At 46.0% G+C, this 22,451-nt stretch overlaps 1 protein-coding gene across 1 annotated transcript in view; it reads right to left on the bottom strand.

Annotated features, from left to right (window-relative positions):
- The window catches only part of SCML4 (Scm polycomb group protein like 4), a 43,858-nt gene extending 24,529 nt beyond the window's left edge, over positions 1-19,329 (bottom strand). The window contains exons 1-4 of the mRNA XM_015620599.3: positions 19,129-19,329; positions 10,732-10,861; positions 8,002-8,202; positions 4,679-4,873 (exon numbers count right to left, since the gene is read on the bottom strand). Of these exons, the coding sequence (XP_015476085.2) occupies positions 4,679-4,873; positions 8,002-8,202; positions 10,732-10,861; positions 19,129-19,329 (727 nt within the window). The remainder of the gene's footprint in view (positions 1-4,678; positions 4,874-8,001; positions 8,203-10,731; positions 10,862-19,128) is intronic.
- Positions 19,330-22,451: the final 3,122 nt, after the last annotated feature.

The following is a 22,451-nucleotide window of genomic DNA, read 5'->3' as shown; positions in this document are numbered from 1 at the left end:
GGAAGGAAGGAAGGAAGGAAGGAAGGAAGGAAGGAAGGAAGGAAGGAAGGAAGGAAGGAAGGCCATCCCAGCCCTTCTCAGCTGTACTGCAGGCTCTGCCATCAATCCAAAAGCCCCAAAGACCATATAAACTTTTAATATTATACTTTGTTGTGGCTGGATGGCTCTGCTCCCTCTTTAAGAGTGACCTTAATGTTTTATTTATTGTTTAAAGGATAATGATCATGGTAGAGGAATATATGAGGCAATAAATGGCCTTTGCAGGTAATTAAATGCTGAGGAGCACTGAAGCTATTGATAGCCATAAAAGCCATTTATTCCAAGTGTGCTGAGAAGCCAGGAGCACTGCTCTTCATAGCGTGCAACAAGACAAGATTAAACAAGCCAGGGTACTAGAAAGGAGAAAGAAAACATTTTTCTTACCCTCTCAGGGCTTGAAATTTCTGTGCTGCTGTTTATTTGGTGCTTGCAACAAAAAATATTGATTGTAATAATATGTGGTTTTCTATCATATTGTTCTTTCTTTCCTAGCTGTTTTAGAAGGGCTTTGTACATGTTGGTATAAATTATTGCCCTCCTTTGACACATACTCAAATAAAGGCACAGCAGGGAAGAGTGGCTTACCCACATAGTCAATGGGAAAGTCTTATAAAAATCCAGTTCCCAGGCCAGTGGCTTGCCTACTTAGTCACACTCTTATTGTGCATTGCTGTTGTGCTTGTCATACCAGCTTTTCAAGCGCTTGTGGATAGGAAGAGCCCACCTTCCTACAGACAGAGGCACTAGTGTCCTGCTGTGCTTCTGCTCCATATAGATCCCTACTTTCAGCCAGTGCCACAAAAAGAGAAGCTGTTCTCCCATGGACAGTGGTAGGGAACTCCATAAGGTATCTATGTTTCCAAATTTCACTTGGCCATGGGGAGAACTGCAAGGCTGGGGACATTATTCTCAGACCTTCCCATCTTCTTCTGTAGTAATAATAATACAGGGTGGCCACCAAAGCTCTTGCATGAAGTTTTGCTGCAGCCACATGGAGCCATGCTCTATGTGGAGACATCAATTTTCTAACAGCACAAAATAGCCAAAACCCAAGGTTTGGGACAGAAAGTGCAAAGAAAGGATTGACTGAAAGGGAAACTTCATGCTTCCCACATAAGAGAAACTTCTTCTATTTCTGTGCCCACCATCAGGTTAGCCATAAGTTTTTTTAGCAAACATGGTTTCCTCTGAAGAATAATCTAATATCTCATAGGTGCATGTCAGCAGTATGTAGGTGTCCTAGAAATGTACCTTTCACATGCTCCCATCCAAGCCCCTCTTAGCTGAGCATGTGACAAATGATGAAATCTGAACACAGAGCGGAGGCACTTTACAGCATCTCTGTTGGTTTCCCATCACTCAGCCCCTGCCCCACTTCACAGAGTTTTCTGCACAGGTCACCCAGCTCTTGCCATCATTTTACGTCAAACTGCTCTACTGCTCCCCTGGAAAATTTTGGGGTGCAGGTCCAGAGGTGCTTTGAACCCAGGTGCTGTGGTGACAGGTAACATCTCGGGATTTGCTGTAATGCAGACCAGAAGCTGGGCATTTCCCAGAGGAAGGCCCGAGAGTTATCTCTCAACCAGAGACAACTGCTGCCCACAAATCACTCTCCTAAGCCATGTGAAAAACAAAGTTCACATATTTTTTATAGCATTTAAAAGTTTAGTAGAAAGACAATTAGGAAATAAAGTATACAGATATGGCCGGGTGTTTCTGCATTCAGCCAAGAGAGCACACCTTACTAACAAAGGATTGTCCCTTAAAAACAGAGTCCTACTACATATTCATAAATTCTCATACATGATTCAAACAATCTTCTTAAGTTTTGGATGTTTCTTTGTTTAGTTTTTGACTCCCCCCCTCTTCTCAATAAATCAATCTTCTTGGCTCCACCGAGTTTTACATTCTCTGATAACAGAAATGCAATAAATTCCTCCCCCAGAGCTCTGGTCACTGCTGTCCTCATCTGGACAAGATAATCTAAGAATGGAGGGGCATCTCTAACTATCTTTTTCAGTCTTTGGGTTATACAAACAAAAGTAGCTTTTGTTTTAATAATATGCCATAGCTCAACACATATGTATATTATACTACTATTTCTAAGTTTCATCAATAACAGAAATAGGAGGAACGATAGTAATATAACAAAGTTTTCTAACCTTATACATCTAACATTCATTTTAATATTTGCAAAAAGCCAACAACATAATATGTATCCATAACAGCCAGAAAGACCCTTCACAGCTGAGAGAGAGCCCTGGGGAATGTCCCATGTGAGACATGAGACAGGTGAGGGGCCTTGGCAAGGCAGGCAGAGCATGGGCTCAAGTGCAGGGAAGGTAATGCACAGCCAGCAAGGCTCAATGCAGAGGCCAGCCCTAGGCACAGCCTGATGAGTGTGCACTTCCTAGGCATGTAAAACACAGTTGTAAGTGATATATGCATATGTCAACAAATCCCACCTGGCCTGTACACAGCCATTAGCATCTGGCAGCTTGCTGTGAGCACAGGTGAATTATGGCTTAGGGGCATGTGCTTTGGGGCAAGGTTAAAAGGTGATTCCTGTATGGGGTAAGTGGATTAATATGACTGGACACGATGCCGGCTTCTCCTCTCCCTTCTGACGGTGTAAATCAAGAGTAACTGCACCAAAGTCAATACGTGGATTAGATTCATTGGTGCAAAGGGGCTGAAAAGCAAATGATTTTAAAAGAAAGGACACCTCGATTACAAGATGGGGAACAGAAACAGTGAAAAATGTGGTTGCTTTGCATGGCTTCCTGTGGTGCTTTTTTATGGCCCTGCTCCTTCTGTGCGAGCTTTATCCCAACAGGTGCCCTCACAAACCCGCCTGCAGCAGAGCTCCTACAGTCCTCCTTGTCACTGCACCGTGGGGAAACCCTGTTTCTGCTCTGCATAGCAGAGGAACCCCTCGCTGACCTTGCTGCAGAGAAATGTTGGCTCCCGGGGAAATGGAAAATTTAGGCAATGCAGCATTAAACACCTACTCAGCAACTCAATCCGACCTGGTCTTGAGCACTTCCAGGGATGGAGCACCCACAGCTTCTCTGGGCGACCTCTTTCAGTCCCTCACCACCCTCACAGTAAAGAATTCCTTCCTCATAGCTAATGAAACCTACCTGACTAGCCCAGGCTGCCCAGTCCATGCTGCTTCTGGGGGGATATTGATTGCACACACATCCCCCACCCCACAGTGGGAGATCCAGGAAAGAAGCCTTGCCTACACCCACATCTCTTGTCTAGTCTGAGGGAAGAACAATGTTTTGCCCATCCTCAGTGTCTGGGGAGATCCAGAGAGGATGGTGTCAGGGACATCTGCACTGGAATTTTGTGGGGAGAGACGCTCAGAGTGCAACAGCAACTGTAAAAACTCTGGTTGTGGAATTGCCTGCTCTCACACACAGCCCTGCCGTGAGAAAGTAAATGCAAATGAACATGCAAATTAAAATGCAAATGCAAACACAAATGCCAGGCCTCTTGGGCTGCACTCACTCAGTGCTACAGAAATCCCTTGACCTCTCAGAAGAATTCAGCTTGCTGCAAATGTCCTAGTGGAGAGGAAAGAAAAATACTGCTTTCCAGTCTGGGCTCCTGCCTTTCTTCCCCTATGTGTAAGAGTGGCAGCTGGATTTCTTTGTACGAAAAGATGATTTCTGCACCGTGTGCGCAGCCCTCTCCCGGCTTTGGTGAGCAATATGCACACTGAGGGTATTCTTGATGAACAACTGATTCAAAAATCATGATTGTGGACACTAAAACACCTTTCACTCATCTGCCAGCATGTATCTGCCATTAAACTGAATGCATGAGAGACAGTGTCCTCCCCAAACACCCACTGTGCTGTTAATAAAAGAAAAGGAAAAATAATTTAAGTCAGGAGGAAGCCTGCAGGTGAAATGAAGGCTCATGTCCATAATTTACATCTTTCTTTATTTCTAAACCAGTTTTTGCAATGCCAGAGTGAGGCCTCAGGGCAGCTTTCCAGCCTCTGGTTGCAGATGAGGCTGCAGGAGTCCCAGCTCCCTGGAGGCTGTGTGTGGCCAGCACCCAGTCCCAGAACATGAACAGGAAGGAAGCTCAGGAGTGCCCATCCATCTGGGAGCCCAGTGCTGCTCAGGGCCGGCGCCCCTCAGGACCACCACCATCCTTGGATGCATCTGCCTCATGCCAGAGCTCCTCCAGGCTTTGCCCCACATGGCCAAGCAGTAAGACAGGGACCTTGCTGGTCCCAGAGGGTTTTAATCAAGGAGAAACATCTCTGCAAGTGGCAAAGCAAACCACTTAGCAGTCACAGCTCATTTAGGTTTATGCTCACAGATGGAGGTGGCAGATCGGGATCCAGGCTGCCTATGCCACAGCTAATAATATGTACCAGCATAATAATATGCTGGCCCAAAAGTTCTTTGCTGGGGCACTTCAACACGGTGGTTCTAACCCAAACACCTCCTCTAGAGCCACTGGAAAAACACCTCCAGTAAGCTCACTGCCTCCCTCTGGAAGGCCCCCACAGAGGAGCCTGTATGGCTCCCTATCACACAGAGCACAGCACCAAGAAAAAGACAGTCATTTCTCCAGCTCTATTAAACCTTGAGCTCAAGGTGATCACGCAGCCTACCTGCCTCCATCCGTGTGTTCTCATACCCCTCGGGGCTGTCCGTCACGGCGCTGTACGGCTGGAAAGGCTGGTTGCTGAAGAGATTGTCGCACAGGAGGCTGCGACACAGCTTCTTCAGGAAGCGCAGGACATACCCGATGCTGTTCACTACCAGCAGGTTCTGGAGATGCTGCTTGCCCTCAAAAGAAGCTGAAACTGGAAAGGAAAACAGGAGCAATTCAGTACTTGTGGATGCATGGCAGAAGAGAGAAGGAGAGCAGGGGAAGACATTTTACTTGGGTATTTGCATGTCTTAAAATATTTTGCAAAATTATACTGCCTGAGGCACACAACTGGAGAAGCTTAAGGAGCTGAGTTTGTGTGACCCAGATCACCTTCCCCCTGGAGAGCTGAAAGATGCTGACTGGCATGGCCAGCAGTGCAAGGTTTTCTAATGTATGCATCCATCTGAAAATTGTATTGTGTGATTAGAAGGAGGCAATTATAATACCCTGGTCTAAGGAAGGGGAAAGAAAGTGATCTGCCGTGATCACCAATAGTGATGGACTGTTAGGCTGACTTCAGCAGTACCCAAGGTTTTAAAAGATAATGGAGAGATAAGAATTAAAGGAATGGTTGTGAATGAATGAAAGGTACTAGGACTGTACTGAAGAGAGAGGTAACAGCTTCATCACTGATCTTTATTTACTGAGTTAACTGCATTTATAGGCAAGGGAATGTTGGCAGTTGTGGTCTATCCAGAATTCAGTAAAGTATGATAAATCTTTCATTAAATTGGAAATGATTGCATACAAGACGTGGGTCAAGAAATGACAACAGGGTCTGCTGGGAGGAGACCCCAAGTCCCAGAGAGAAACCAGCAGCAGTCTGTGCTGGCACAAGAAGATTTTGTGAATGCTGTAGGCTGGCAGACATAATCAATGGAGAACATGACTGAGAGATTGCACAGAAAGGATCAACTGATTTTGTTTTCTGTAATAGTAAAAATTAGTGGAAAAAAAATCTGGAAAATAAGCAGAAATCCATAACTCTTTGAAGAGGCTCAAAATAACCCACATAAAACAGCAAGGTGACACAGTCATGAAAAACTCAGATGTATTTCCAGAAGGTGTGGAACAAAACATTTCCAGGAGAGAAAATGGAGTGTTAAAGCCACTATTCAAAGTTCTGGAGAAACCTGAGATGGATTGATGGGCGTCATTCTGGTCACACAGGCTGAAGAAGGGTGAATTCACACTTGCACAAGTGCACAGGCAGACTGCATTGATGTTTGGGGAACAGAAATTTTCCCTGTGGCACTGCAGCCACCACCATCCTGCTGTGTGGGACTGTGGCAAGACCTGCACTCCTTTCACTGATTCAGTGATCTTCCTTACCTGAAAGGAACTGTGTATTTCAGCCTAGAAGGATGAGGGTGGCTCTCTTAGAAATACATGTAAGGGTAAGAACAGAGCAAATAAAATTCCTGGTAAACTTGTTAGGGGACATATTTAGCCAGGAAACAAAAAGGGCATAAGGTCCCAGCCATGGAAGGGGTAGAGGTGTCAAAACAGACCCACCAGGATCAGTTGTAGCAGGACACATTCAATTTCAACAGGTTTGCAGGGAGGACAATGTGATGTGTTCCACCTGGAAGGTTCTTTCCCAATCCTACAGTCTCCCATCACTACTAACAAGAAAAAAATGCAACATTAGACTTATAATTTTGGGGATAACTTCAGAGATTTCCTGTTGGCGTAAGCTGCTGTGAGGGATCATGGTCCACAGCTGGTTGAACATCTGAGCCAAGCCATGGGAGGATTGGAAAGCCTCTGACAAACCTCTGCATTGCTGGGGGTGAGATGCAATTGTAGAGCCACACCACAACTAGGAGGCCATTCACCCCTCTTTGATGACTAGAAGAAGCATGAAATTGGGAGAAATGTTGACCAGGTGCTTTTAGTTCAGGTGAAGCTGAAGCTGAGCCAGCTCAGAGGAACTGAGACCAAGGAGTTTGGCAGGCTTGGTGCATAATATGACTCTCCTGATTGTAATGAAAATCATATATGCAGCACAGAACTAGGCAAAAGTGAGCTTTTGCACTGAATTGCTTCAGTCTTGTGTTTCTGTGAACAAGTCTGGATCATTCTCAGAGTATTTCTGGTGTCCCTTGGGGAAGGCACACCTGTGATTACAGAGAGCTTGAGGAGGGGGAAGAAGCAGGATTTATATGCTGCACAGAGGGCCAGAGTTTGGGCTCCCACACAAGAAGGTCCCAGTGGCACAGCTGAGCATCTGCAGTCCCTGCAAAACTGATTGGACTTGAAATCCTCAGCTTTGTGCTCATGCCTGACTCATCTGCAGCAGCTCATTGGAGAGTGCTGTTCCCATATTCCCACCATTGTTTCATTCCCACCACATCCCCATATGCCAAAAGAATGTTGTGACACAAAACCCTTGCTGTGATAAAAGAACAGTTCACATTCACGCTGAGAACCAGGCCAGGGGATTCATCGTGGAACATGGGAGGTTCATCAGGACACAGCAAGAAGTGCCACTGTGGGAAGGTGAGGAGCTGCTGGGAAGTTCCCCTTGGTTTTTGATTCTCTCTGATATATTTGTGCAGACTGTGAGCAGTCCTGCTGCATGAAGAATTGCCATGGGATTTTTGCAATTCCTGCGCTGGAGAGCAGGTTTGGCTCATGAGCTGTAGGCGGGGGACACACCAACAGCTAAACTCCATGAAAGTTGTCCTTTTGAGAAACACAGAATCATACAGTTATAGAGAGATTTTGGCTGGAAGGGACCATTACAGGTTACTTAGTCCAACCCTCCTGCAATGACTAGGGACATCTTCAGCTAGCTCAGATTGCTCCAAGGCCCATCCAGCCTGACCTTGGGTATATCTGAGTTTGGGGCATCCACCACCTCTCTGGGCAACCTGTTCCAGAGTTTTTCCACCCTCATTACAAGAGGCATGCATGTGTACTTGTGGTGGCAATGTGTGTCATGAAGTGGGCTGGCACTGCTGCCGATTCTTGAACAGCTGCATGAAAACATCTCTCAGCCCTGGTCTCAGCACTGCTCCAAAGAGTGGTGAGAGGCAGACTCTGGAGTGCATGTTCCTCACCTGAATCACCACTGCAATACCCCTTACCAACATTCTTTCATCTGACACCAAGGTAATTCCTGCAGCAGCTCATTTTACAAAAGCATAAGGGATATTCGAAGCTGGTTGCCATCCCACTGATGGGACCAGGACATCCAGGGCAGTGAGGACTGGGGGACACTTAATGCTTCAAGTGCCTCCTAATGGCCACAAACCCCTTACAAAGATGCTTTACCTGACACCATCTCGCCTCCATAGCCCTGCCTGATGAGGGAGAAGACCACCTTTTGCTGGAGTGCACAGTCGATGCAGGCTTGCACTGCTTGCTGCAGAGCCGCCGACGGCCGCTCCGGGCCAAAGTGCTCTGGCAGCTGCTGCACCTTCTTTCTGTCAAGGTACGGCCCCAGGTTTGCTTGTTTGTTGACATAAATGCAGACTGCAGACATAAAATCCCAACAAGGTTATTACAAAACAGTCCTGAGAACATCCTAGGAAATGCTGACGTTCTACATTTCTATTCATTCCCCAAGTTCTTCCTTCACTGGTGAACTGTTGCCATTTGTGATGGCAGAGCCAGACTTCCCTGTGTTAATGACCCATTGCCAGAGCAAAACAAGCAGAGTTTAGGTCTGGCTCAGTGTCTCGGCATAGGATAAGCTACACACATCTGAAAAAGTTCATCCTTGTACCTGGGGTCTGCTCTCTTGAGCCTACCTTCTCCATGCAACTTGTGACCAGAAACATGTGCTGGGACTACCAGTGGTGACTTCAGAGCAAGAAGGGAATGCCAGCCTGAGCTGTGTTTTCAGGTTGTTGGCTTTTTTTTCCTCTGTTTTTAGACTGGTTCATTGAGAGCCACTGTGAGAAGCACTGCTCTGGGGTGACTTTTGGAAAGGCTTTGGATCCTTGCATCTTCTGACTCTAATGCAGCCGTAATTTCTGGAGGGTTATGCTGCACAGTGCCAAGGCAGAGAATCTGGTCTTTGGGAGCTTCCTAACCCTCTGTGTCCAAACTAACACTCTACAAACTGCATCAAGCTGAGGGAAACTGTACATGGCGTGCAGTGCACATTTTGGGACTGCAACAACATGACTGTGCCACACAGGGGCTGTGAGGGAGTCTGCCCCAGCCTCTCCACAGCCAAGCCTTGCATGCCTCCTCTCATAAGGTGCAAAGTCAGTTTTTCTACATGCCATCAGGCCTGCCAGCAATAGCCAAAAAAATGAGTATTCTCCTCACTACCATGAACTTATTTTAAGCTTGGCTGAGGCTAACTGCATCTCGGGGGGAGCAGGGATAGCACTGCGGTAACTAAGGGCGACTAAGACACAGCCCAGAGCCAGGCTAAAGTGAGACATATTATAATAGCTGGCTGAGTGTGCTTGAGCTGTCATCTCTCAAACAATATAACATTATCTTCTGACAGAAATCAGATATGTGACAAAAAACCCCCATCAAGCAGAGTGGAGGACATGATGACAGCTGTGTAAAGATGGAAATAATTTACTGTTTGCATCACCATAATGAAAATCTAGCGCAACTGTCAGAGTGCACTCTGCTCCCCCATCTCGCAGGGACCAGCAGAAGGGGCTCAAGCACTACATCCTGGGTAAACAGGAGGGTAATAGAAATCGTATTTATCATAATACCACTTCACACCTTCCAAGTGCCAAATAAACAAAGGGACAGTTAACTGAAAATACAGCAGCAGCATGCAGGAATTGCAGGGGAATGTCAGAGTTCAGACTTCCCGGAGTGCCATACCTTGACAAATCTTCAGAATGTGGCTTCTGCATGACAATCCACTGGTTTTGTTGGGGCTCAGCTGGGGGAGGCACTCTGCAGCTTGCAGGCAATGTGCTGAGCCCCCCACTGCAGAGCCAGGGTCCCTACAGTCCTTTTGAAACTGAGAGGGAGGTAAAAGCTGACTTGAGCTTCCATTCATCTCCTGCCAGCCCTACTCTGGTGGGAACCTGCAGGCACTGTTGGGAGGATGCTGGGAGGAAAGGTGCCAGTGGCATGAGGATGGGCAGACAGAGGTGCAGGGCACTGCATCCACTGAGCCTGGAATGACCATGGAGCCCCTGCCTTTGCAGCCACCCTTGTGATCTGGCAGGGCTGGTGGACTGTGCCTCCCTGTCCTGCTCCAAAAGCAGCCCTGGGGATACCTCTCAGGGCACTTCCATCCTCTCACCTGGTGTTTGCCAAGTGTTTTGCAGACTTTGCGTGTGAAGGGATAAACGAGAATAAAATATATTATTGCCATTGTCAGTTTAGTATCATTCTGCCACCAGAGCAGATGGAAAACTTCTCCTCTGTGCATCCCAGCTAAGAAATAATGGAATTTATATGTTGTGCTTAGATTCTAGTGTTATCTAATCCATTTCTCTGCTGAAATCTCAGGGTAAATCTGCTGTCTTGTTGATTTTCTTCTCATTTACATCAGTTTAAAAGCCTTGACCTATGTTCCTTCTGGTAATATAAACAAAAAGAAAGAGTAAGGCTGTGTTTTGTGACTATATTCAGAAATGACCACGCCTGCTGCTGTGATAAGGCATTGGGGTTTTTGTGCTGGTAGCCCTGCCTATGGTCAGACCATGGCTCCTCCGTTCTCCCCAAACTGTAACAGATGTTTCACGCTCACACAGGGATTTAGGTTGGTCATTGCAACATATTAGATGGAGTGAAAATGTTAGGTATAAAATAGAGCATTCATGGATTTTTGATGTTCACATTTCAAGAGGAATAGAACTGACATCTCCACTTAACTCGACACACAGCAGTCAAAATACAATCTTACAGGATAACTCTGCTCTTTGCCACTGGTAGTTAGACTAATCTGCAAATACCCCATTTTCATGAGCTCCCCCTGTTTTGGAAAGCCCAGCATCTGGCTGTGACATCTGGCTGTCAGCCTGTGGCTCCTGCTCACCCCTTGGTCAAGGAGCACTTGAGGCTGAGTACCTGTGAGAGCCTGTGGGGTGTCCGAGTTGGGTACTGTAGCTGCATCCTGGGGGATTGAACTAATATCCGGCTCCGGCGTGCTTCTCGGTGGAGAGATTGCTAAAGGAGTCATCAGGACACGAGATTTCAGCTGCAAAAAAAGAATGAAAGTATACACAAGATATTCCAATTTTATTCTATGTTTGTCACGCCCCATGAACTCCCACTCATTAGCAATCTGCTATTGCATCACTTTCTCCAGGCCAGAAGATCCATCCTGCTCCCAGGAGGATACTGGAGCCTGAAGCCTGACTGATTTGCAGCAGACAGCAACGCCTTAAGCTACAGGATGCAAATATTATGCCACCCACTGGGTAGTTATTTACACCTGAGCAAATTGAGCCTAACACTCCAACAAATCAGTGCAATGGCATTTTACGACCTGTTTCATGTGGGTGTAAACAATGCTCCACAACTCCGAAACATGAGGTCTTTAACTGCACCATAATTTAGGGCCAAATTCTGCTCTTGGCTGCAGGGGTGTAAATCTTGTGTAAATCCAGTGGCACCAAGAGGCTACTCTGGGCTGACACCCATGTAAATAAGCTCACACTGTGGTCCAGATTGTGTTATTACCAGCAAGTAAATACAAACTGCTGCACCGCTGCACCCAGTGATCTCTGTGACCTGTAGCCCAGCTTGGAGAAGAGAAACATGGTTTGAATTTACGGTGCAATATCATTATGTCTTTATGCTGCCAGTCCCTGGAAACATCTCACCAGTCAAACGATGATCAGGTCCTCATATTTAAAAAGGACTGATGTGATGGATGTGACCTGAAGGTACCACTCTTGCCTTTCTTCTTGCTAAGAAGGGAAGTAGGGGGAAAGCAGAGAGCCAAGAACACAGCTTGCTGGTTTATATATTTTCATGTCCTACACCAAAGTGTTCTTCTGACAGGTATTTTTTTCCCTTTGTTGTTTTTCAATGGGCAGTGTACAAAGTCTATTTTAAGTAGAAATTAAGTCAGAGCACTGCTTGCAAACCAAACCTTGAGCAGTCCCTGGTGGAGAGTAGAAGTTTTGGATAAAGTTTTGGATAAATCTTTCAATAAAAGTTTTGGATGAAGATTTTTGTTGCCTGTGACTATTACAAATGTCTAAAATAATGGTTGCTGTTTCAGTATAATGGTAAAAACAGAAAGCTGGGGAAAGGAGAGGGAAGTGTGTAGGACTTAGGCACGTCTGAGTGAGTTTTTTCCACAACCTCCCCTGGGGCAGGCTAAATCCCTGACTATGCTGAGTTGGAAGGGACCCACAAGGATCACCAAGGCTCTGCCCAGGACCATCCGCAAAGTCACACCACGTGCCTGAGAGCATTGTCCAAGTCCTTTTGAACTCCATCAGGCTGGTGCTGTGACAACTTCCCTGGGAAACCTGTGCAAGTGCCCAACCACCCTCTGGGGGAAGAACCTTTTTCTAATATCCAACCTAAATCTTCCCTGACACAGCTTCAGGCCATTCCCTCAGGTCCTATTGCTGCTCACCAGAGAGAAGAGATCAGTGTCTGCCCCTCCTCTTCCCCTCACAAGGATGTTGAAGACTGCAGTGAGGTCTCCTCTATGTCTCCTCCAGGCCAAACAGACCAAGTGACCTCAGCTGCTTCTCATACAGCTTCCCCTCAGGACACTTCACCATCTTTGTTGCCCTCATTTAGACACACTCTAGTAGTTTAATGCCTTTATTATATTGTGGCACCCAAAACTGCCCCCAGCACTGGAGGTGAGGCCACCCCAGCTCAGAGCAGAGCAGGACAATCCCCTCCCTTGCCCAGCTGGCCATGCTGTGCCTGATGTCCTCCAGGGCAGGGTTGGCCCTCCTGGCTGCCAGGGCACTGCTGGCTCATGTTCCACTTGCTGCTTTCCAGCCTCTTGTTACTCAGTCTGTCCGTGCATCCAGGGTTGCCCCATCCCAGATGCAGAATCCAGCACTTTCCCTCATTGAACTTCATATGGTTGGTGACTGCTCAGTCCTCTGATTTGTCAAGGTCTCTGCTGGGTCCCCCTGCTTCGAGGGAGTCAACAGCTCGTCCCAGTTCTGTATTATCTGTGACCTTGCTCAGTATCCCAATCCTGCATCCAAGTCACTCGTGAAGATATTGAAGAGCATGGGGCTGAAGATGGAGCCCTGTGGAACTCCACTGGTGACAGGTCACCAGTCCAATGTCACCCATTCCCTATAACCCTTTGTGCCTGAGTGGTGAGCCAGTGGCTCACCCATGGCATGATGTGTTTATCCAGCTGTGTGCCTGACCTTTTGTCCAGAAGGATACAGTGAGAGACAGTACTGAAAGCTTTGCTGAATGGGAAGAGAACAGGGTTTCAAAAATCAAGGTCTCCATCCAGTTTGGGATTTATTCCATGCAAGATGAGAAGCAGCATGATTTACTACATTCTATAGCAATATGTCAATTATTCACTTTTCTATGGCAAAGTGGGCTGGAAAAGTGAAACTTTGGGTAGTCCCTATGTTAGGCTTCTGGGCTTGTTTTTGATCACACACATTTATATACACATATATATATAAAGAATACATTGTGTGCATTTGTACACACTCTATATTTATATGAAATATATGTATTTATAAAGAGATGTGCATATATACTTGTATGTATAGAATCACAAAATCATTCAGGTTGGAAAAGACCTCTAAGATCATTGAGTCCATTCATTCCCTAACATTGCCAGGATCACTGCTACACCATGTCCCTAAACACCTACACGTCTTTTGAATGCTTCCAGGGACAGGGATTCCACCACTTCCCTTGTTCCAATGCTCGAACGCCCTTCTGCAAAGAAAATTTTCCAAACCTTCTATCTAAACCTCCCCTAGCACAACTTGAGGCCATTTCCCTTTTCCCTGTTGCTGGTTGTCTGGCAGAAGATTCTGACCCTGCCAGGCTACACCTTCCAGTCAGGTGTTTGTAGAGAGCAATAAGGTCTTTCCTGAGCCTCCTTTTCTCCAGGCTAAACACCCCCAGCTGCCTCAGCTGCTCCTCATAGGATTGATACTCCAGACCCTTCACTGGCTTTGTTGTCCTTCTCTGGACAGGTTCTAGCAACTCATGTATGCTCTCACACTTGCATTTCTCTATATAGATACTATTTTTGAGACAGTACACCTAACAAATTCTGCTTCACTTGGTGTTGGCTCCTTAATATCCTTCCTGGTTCACAGTCCTGTGGGCCCAAACAGAGGCACAAAAGTCCCCTCTTCAGCCCCTGAGCCTTCCTGAGTGTGTGCTGCCCCACCAACATGGTGCACTGCCTCACGAGCACCATCAGACCTTTTTCACCTCCTAGATCTTGGAGGCCCAGGCAGGCTCATATTCAAGAGGAAATAAACAGAAGGCAAGGCTTGTGTAAAACGTGTAGTGTGGAAGCCCCTTCTTGGCAGTTTCCTGTTCTAGTGAACAATTTACTGCAAAATTAATTGCAACAAAATGTGCTCTACAGCCTCTAGGTACAGATAAATGTCATTTTATTAGGGGTAGTAGAGAATTGGCTTTTTTTAGATTAAGGTAAAGCAATGCCTGATTAGTGCAAGAGATAGTAGACTAAGCAAACAATAGCTTCTGGCTGCTGGGGAGATGCAGTCCCCCAGGATGGCAGGGAAGAAGCGAGGGCCAGCTACTTCCTGGCCACTGAAACCCTGAGTAGTCCCTGAATATAATGAAGCATAAACCTCAAAGTATTCCACTTAAAGATGTCTTTTCTTGGATTGAGTCTTCTCTATCGAAAAGCCAACCAACTAACCAGCTGACTGACTGAGAGCTTGCCAGTAGAAAGCACATATGCATGAGTGTCAAAAAAAGCAGTGGAGAGAAAGAAAGAGAAAAGGAGACAGAGGAAATCTGTCAGAGCTCATTGGGAAATCCTTGTGGTAAGGCATTTGAATCAGCTTTTGACTATCAAATGTGGTAAGTTTTAATATGCACAGCATGAGATGTAAAAGTGGTTGCTTTAAAACAACATCTACAACCAAGCCCCCCAACTCTTATGGACTTTCTACCATGGAAATGAGATCAGAGAAAACTGATCAGGGATTTCAGGTAGGAAACAAATGTGTTTACTTTATCAAAGTCACCATGCATTAGATGCAGAGAGAGTGGGCCTTTGTGCCATTGATGCTGGCTACAAGTTTGAGTATGCAGCGCCTGGGGATGGGGAGGACTCTGCTGACTCCTGCAGTCTGCACACCCCTTCAGAGAAGCCAGGATTCATTTGACTGGTATTTATGTCATCAACCACAAAAAAAATGAAAGAAGGTGAAGAATATTTTCCAGGTAACTTTTTTTTTTTTTAATTTTTGAAGAAGATCTCTGCCAGCTTGTATAATAAAATACAAGGGAAAGAAATATGATGAACCACAATACAATCTCTCCCTGCAGTTTTCTTAAGCCACTTAGATGCAGGTTCTCATTTTTATGGCTCCCTGTTCCCCTGTACCAGTTTTCCCTGGTCCTGAAATACAATTCCTAGAAAAGTCTGGGATTCACCCCATCCCCACGGGCCTTTTCCTTCCAGACAGGAGGGCAGAGGCACCTCCTGGCAATGAGAGCTTTTGCTGCTGGAGATAGAACCGTCTCCAGCCCCCCAAAAATGTTCATTAAGATGAGTGTCCAAGCCAGCCCAGTCCTGCCATGTGGACTTCTGATAGCTGGACAGAAGGTTGCCATTAAGCCTACACCAGGGAAGCACAGAGCTTCTGGGCAAATTTTGGGGTCCGTGGCTCTGCACTTCCTTGTGTGAGGAGACTCAGCATCACACAAGCCCAGTCACTGAGGGTGAGAGAGGAGGGCAGCTGGCAAAGGGAAACACACTCCAAGGTCTTTCCCACCTTTTCTTCTTGTGTCATGCAATAACTTTCTTCTGCACAGCAAATGATGCAAGCAAGTCTGCACACAGCCTCCTACATCCCATCAGTGTTTCACAGCGAATGAGGCAGGTAACCTTGACAGGAGTGTATACAACCTTGAAATCCAAGCCTGTATCATAGGACAGGTGAATAAACAGGACACTTTTAAGGCTGTCTGTGCAATCTCATTCCCAATGTGTCCAAATCCTGACTGCTTATTTGTCATCATTAGTATTGACTTCTAGGGCAGCAGGGGAACCGATGCCCCGTAATGGAAACTGTCACTCCACACGTGTGACTCGCTGCCCACCCCACCTGGCAGGAGCTTGCAAGGTTCTGGCTGATCTGGGCTGGGGCCACCTCCCCAGGTGGGAACTGTTTTGCTTGCACAGATGGACAAACTGCCCCTTGAGCTGCTCAAAGGGGGTCATGGCCTTGTTGCCCTCTGGGAGGATGGTCTGTGCTGCAGTGCTGCCCCATGCGCTTGTCCCTCTGCTGTCCTCTAACACGGCGAATCCCTGCAGGGTGCTAACAAACCTTCCCTTGTACAGGCTTTCTAGGCAGCTCTTCAGGGCTGCTCTCACTCACAGCCAGAGAAATAAAACCCACCCATCTACTAACCTCCCCCCCAGCTGCCAGAATAGGCTTTTTCCCAGAGATTTAGACAATCAGAAAGAATATTGTATTTTGGGGAAATGTAACATTTTATGGCAAATAGCTCCACATAAGGTACAAAACAGTTTTTGGAAAAACAGCTGATGAAATTTTATAGCCAAAGCTGTGAAAAAATAAACAGGGTAGCAAGGAAAAGACTTTTCTTGGTGATGAAGTGTGATGAAATGTCATTTCAGGAAGACACAGATATTTGCTTCAATATCAATGAAAACAGGCAATGGGTCACCTGTCTATAAAGAGCATGTGATTGAAAATGTCTGTTATTCACATCTCAGTCAAAATAAATTTAAATCTAGGCTGTAAATTCCTAGTTTCTTAAAAATTCAGAAGTATTTTTCCATCTGTTCTGTAATAATTCAGCTCTCTGGTTGCTATAAAGAATTTGGTTGTCTGCCATTCGGGCAGGGAGTAATTTTTTAAATGCATTTAAAGTCTTGTGGTATCTGAAAGTCATACAATTATTGAGCTAATTAAATCAAGCTAGAGTTCCCCATCAAAAAATGTAATCTTTGACTCACACTGGGGAAGTCCTTTGGATGGATGGATGGATGGATGGATGGATGGATGGATGGATGGATGGATGGATGGATGGAGAGGGGTTCACTTCAGCTGACCACACAGCATACGAAGGCACCTCGCAGAAACATTGCTTTGGTGTATGAATCCTACAGCACAAACCAGCAGCTCCAGGCCACATGCCACAGGTGCTGCAGCTCACAAGTGTCAGCTCCATCCACCTAAGCCACTGGTTATAAAAGGATGATGCCTTTCTATGTGCCACACTCACCAAGAAAGAACCTCCTCTCAGATCCATTGCCAAAGGAGGGATGCTGTTGCCTCCTCGCTAAGTGCCTGGGGACAAAGAGGAGGAGTTTGTGGTACCCAGCCAGGGATAAAGTGTCCCTTTGGAAGAAGAGGGGGACACAGCAATCAAATGCTCAGCCACGTAGGTCCAAAGCACAGTATTACTGCAGCATTTTTAGGAATTTAAGTCTATCACTTCTCCCATTTATATATATGTGGTGGTTGGTGAAAGATTTTTTTCCAGGTGGATGGGTGCATTTAGGATAGAACAGAACATATCCCCCAATTTATTATTTTTTTTCTTGTCAAATTACAAATCAAATGTAAATGCATCAGCAGGAAATGGGCATCACCAAGACAAGCAGGGACAGAAGGGATGGGGAGCTGAAAAACCCTGCAAGGGGTCCCCTACAAGGTCATTGTGGTATTTGGAAAATCACACAGTCTCAAGCCTCAAAGACCCAATTTCAGCACATCTCCAAAGTATTATTGTCCAGACTGGATAGTTTTGATCTGAAGAGTCTACAAATCACCCAGCTTTACTGATAAAAACTAAATTACTTTAAATAAATAAATATAATAAAAAACTTGAAATAAACAAAACCTCAAGTAAAGCAACTCAGATCTGTTTCCATCCTGGAGTTTTATCCTGATATGGAAGTAAAAAAAAAAAAAAAGTATTTTACAAAACACTTGAATATTTGCTGCAGTTTTAGCTTGGAGCTCTGCTTTGGCCTACTGTTATACAGAGGTTAAGGGGATGGGAGGAAGAAGGTCTGGCAGGAGGAGAAAAGGAGGGAAAGGTAAAGATGAGGGGAGCCTGCTGTAGATTAAGCTCAAATCCAAGGATCACAGAAATAAAACAATTGGTCCCTGTGTCCAGAGCTCAACCAGCAGCACCATGCATGGGATGTTGTTGCCTCCTATGAACCAGGAGAGACCCATGGGAGACCCAGGCAACACCCTGGACAAGCCCTTCTCCAGGGAAGGCTGTATCAGCTTCAGTGAATTGTTTTATTCACTTTTCTGTCTTGACACCACAAACTCAAGCAGCTCTGATTTTCGATCAGTCAACTACTTGCCCTCCTTGTGTAACAGTCTGCATTGTCTGCACCAGAGCTCGTCCAAAACAAGGAACAGACGTGGCAAACACGTACAGTGCCCCAAGCTGGCCAGAGACAGAGGCTGAGAGATGAACAGAGAATCCACTGAACACAAGACCCCTTTCTGTAGCCCAGTTTCACTCCCCAGAACAATTTCTCCTTCCCTCAGCATGACAGTCCCATTTTTGCCTGGTGTGAGGCATCACAGTGGCACTGCTCCTGCTGGTGCTGAGCCCACTGCAAAGTGGTGTGGTGGGAGAGACCCAGCCCAGCAGCAGCATCGGAAGGGCTTAAGGCACTAAGGGTTCCTGTCTTTCTTTAGTTCTGCCTTTGGCCCAGGGTTGAACAGAGAGCTGGGAAGTGAGCAGACAAATAAAGTGAAATCCAGTTATTTTTCTCAGATGCCCCTTTTTTCTTTTTTCCTTTGGACAGTAGCTTTTCCCCCCTCTCTTTATTTCTGCTCTCTTGTATTCCTTTCTTTCTCTGTTCAGTTTGTTCAATTTCTAATCACTGTTTGTGAGAAAGAAAAAAATGACAAATGAGAAACACTTTCCCAGAGGTGTGCAGCCATCCCACACAACACAGTGGAAAACATCTTCAAACAGACCAAATTAAAATAACTTTAACCTTTAAGAAAATATATATGGTGTGGTTCTTGGGGTGTCCTGCACAGGACTAGGAGATGGGCTCAATGATCCTGATGGGTCCCCTTCAACTTAGAATACTCTATGATTCTGTGATTTTTTTCACCAGCTCAGGTAGAAGAGAAACCATCTTCTCTCTTTTTTTTTTCCTTTGCTTTGCTCTGCCCCAGACCCACACAACTTTCCCTCTATTCCTGCATTTTAGCTGAATTTCTAGAAGAAAATATGTTAAGACCAACAGGAGGTGGACAAGGAATGTGAAAGTCATGCATCTACCTTGTGCCCAGGTTTTCTGCCTCTCTTCTTTGGGATCTTCATGGCTGGCAGAGCACCGGCTGGGGCCGAGAAGAGGTTGTGAACAGACATTTTGATGGGCGCTGGCTGGAGCGGGGGCCGCCCTCGCTTCTTCCCTGCCATCCTGGGGGACTGCATCTCCCCAGCAGCCAGGCTGGGGTCCAGGCACGGTGGGTGGCTCATCTGCCCGAGGGAGAGAAAATAACAAAGCAAACCAACTCTTTATTAAATTTTCATTTTAGCTCTTTTTAATCCAAAGGCAGATTGCTCAGTGCTGTCATTTTCCCTGTTACCACTGATCACAAAGCTGCAAGAAACACACCTGAGTGGGTGTCTTTCACCCTGGGTGGGATTCACCTGACCACAGCTGGTCTCCAAAGCTGGACATAACCCTTACCTTTCCCATTTCTCTCTCCAGATCATGAGTGCTGGAGAGGGACTGGCTTGAGTGGTGAGGCTTCTATTGCAGATATCCAATAGGTGAATCCCACAACAACTGCCTCGACTCTGTGTCCTGCAGGTAAGTGTGATGAAAGCTCGAGCTTGCAGCCATCAGTCAGTGCCTGCTTTCAGATGGGCTTTGGAGGAGATCTCCTAAAATCCCTACCAACTTGATTTTTTTTCACGAATTCCATGGTTCTGCAAATCCTGCCTCACCTCAGAAGTACTACCAGTACTGAAATGGACTTCCCCCCTCTTCATCTGCAGCACTCCTGAGTGGGGAGGCTGCCAGCACAAGGTAGCCATAGAGTAATTGCCAAACATTTCCTCTCTGCAGTTTTATAACATCTGTTACTAGGCATGTTAGCAGTGGACTTCTGGACGTACTCCATTAATGCAGTTACTTCACCACAACTCCATGCAGCTGCTGAAGCTGAGCAGGGGGAATGGAGTGGAATCTGGTCCATTTTCCTCTGCCCAGATTTTAATAAAGAAAACAAATATACAACCATACGCACAACGCCAAGGGAATATACAGCATGCTTCACAGCTTCTAGTAAGGGTCACCTACAAGCAAAGGTTAATTAAAAAAACAAAAAAATACCAGCTGTAGAAATATGTTTTCAAGTGTTGTTTTGTCCAGGCATTTGATTTCCTGCATATGGACAGAACAGTAGTCCCAGTCCTGCCTGCATATATTGCTAGACACAAAGGTCTAAGCAATTCTCATACTTTTATCATAAGCCTTGTAATGGCTAATGTTGTCAAAATTGTGCTCCCTCGGGCAAGTGATAATGGAGGACTCCCTGTTTTCTGTATTTTTTCACAGAGCAGGGTCATAGCTCTCTCAGCTTCAGAGAAAACCTAAAGATGTGGTTCAAGAGCATCCTCTACATAAAGCAAATAAAGGTTCATTTATTACTACAAACAACTACAATTTTTTACTAAATCTATAAACTATAAAACCTATAAATTTCTCAGAGCACTTCAGATTTCACAATTTCAGAACCCAGTGTGATCAGAGCTGATGTTGCTGGGAATGAAATTGGGATTTCTCACTCACATAATGGGAAGGATACCACTTGATAGAGGTCTCTGGTGACAAGCATCTGCAGCTGGGGGCTTCTTTGTTTCAAAGGCAAGTATGTTATGCCTGGTTAAAACTCTGTAAGTGTGACTAACCAAAAAGAAACCCACTGGTTTATTATCCAGTCTGTAGTTCACACAATCACCTGTATGATAAAAAAATAGAGGGCTCCCAGCCCTACCCTCCAGTAAATGCATTTATTTGCAACATGTTAAATCCTGTGTGTTTTCAATACTGCTAGGGGGTATCTGCTCTGTTCAGATAGATCCACTATATATGATGGGACTTACAGATTGGTTATAACATTTCCAGTCTTCAACCCCACCTGCCTAAAACTCTTATGCAAATACTGAATGTCAAACATCAGAACAGAGCAAACTTTGCAGTGTCTCTGTATTGTTCAGAGCCACTGGGGTTGCACTCGCTCTCCAGGCGTGCTCAGCCAGCTTAGGAACCCCACGAAAGCCTGCCATGGGGCTCTGATTTTTACCAAAGAAAGTCTCATGTGACTGCAGAGAGTGTCCTTTCAGGGTTAAAATTATCAGGCTTGCCACAGCAGGAGTTGAATGGAAAGGCCCAATTTACCATGAACATCACTGCTTTCCTTCTGTGTCCAGCAGTGTTCATTTTCCTCCCTGCAGTGCTTTCTGACGGACACCCTCCGTGTCTCTTCCACCTCCCAAAACAAAACATTCCCAGGATCTTACATTACAGACTGTCTGTAGGCAGGGAGTGCAGCAGGGAAAGGAAATGCAACAATTACACTGGATTTGGCACCAAAACATACTGAAAGCCCAGTGCTGCAGGCTCTGCATTTTGGTGTGCCTTAAAGAAAAGCTGGCAAGATAAACCTTTGCAGAGGAGCTTGGCGGAGGCTGAGAAGACAGATCCAGGCCAGGTTTGCTCCCTGCTTGAGGAAGGGAGTGGTTCCTGCAGAAGGGGCCACTGGTGGCCATGGGGCTGTGAGAGAGGTTGTGCACCTGCACAGAACACTACACTGCATTGTCTGCATCATATTCTCCTCTGATGGTAAAAGTAGCTGATGGCACCTCAGAAACTCTGAGTTATCAACCCCCAAAACAAGAGGTACTGACCCAGGGCGCTTCTTTGTCTGAAATGTTGCTTTCTTTTGCAACTGGTGAAGTATTAAATACGTGGTGGTCAGGAAACACTCTAAATGTTAACAATCACAGTTTTTTGTGCTTTTCTGCGCTCCCAACACTTGTGACACTGTGCTTTGGCAAAGCCTCTTAGAGCTCCTCACAACATGTGTTGACACACAAGACCCAAATGAACTGTGCACAAAAGGATCTCAGCGTAACATATTTGATTTGATACAGCAAAGACATTGTCAACTTCAGCATACAAGCTGTTGTAATTACATTTTATTACAAGCCCAACCATGACTTGATTCTCCTTTCTTGTGTGCTAAGGGAAACGCGAGTGCTTTTGGTGGCATTTATTGTCACACTGCTACAGATCCTGCTAGGCAAAGGTGCTCCCCAGCAGCAGGGAAGGGCAGCAGACACACAGAAACTGCTTCTGCCTGACAGTGAGGGGTCACAGCACGACCTTCCCTGACAGTCAGAAGGAAGGTCTTGGGCAGGCTGGAAAAACAGGCAGTCAAATTGCAGGTTGGCCAGAGAGGTCAGAGGGACACAGGGGCTTGTCTGACTGCCCCCCAACAGTCAGGGCGTTACCTTGGAATGACTTTCCTAGGGCAGCTCTGACTGCTGCCACCGCCTGGGCTTGACCCACAGCTCACTGCTGGAAAGCT

The sequence above is a fragment of the Parus major genome, chromosome 3 (genome assembly GCF_001522545.3).
Source record: "Parus major isolate Abel chromosome 3, Parus_major1.1, whole genome shotgun sequence".
Classification (NCBI taxonomy): Eukaryota; Metazoa; Chordata; class Aves; order Passeriformes; family Paridae; genus Parus; species Parus major.
This window is presented reverse-complemented; position numbering and strand designations above follow the sequence as displayed.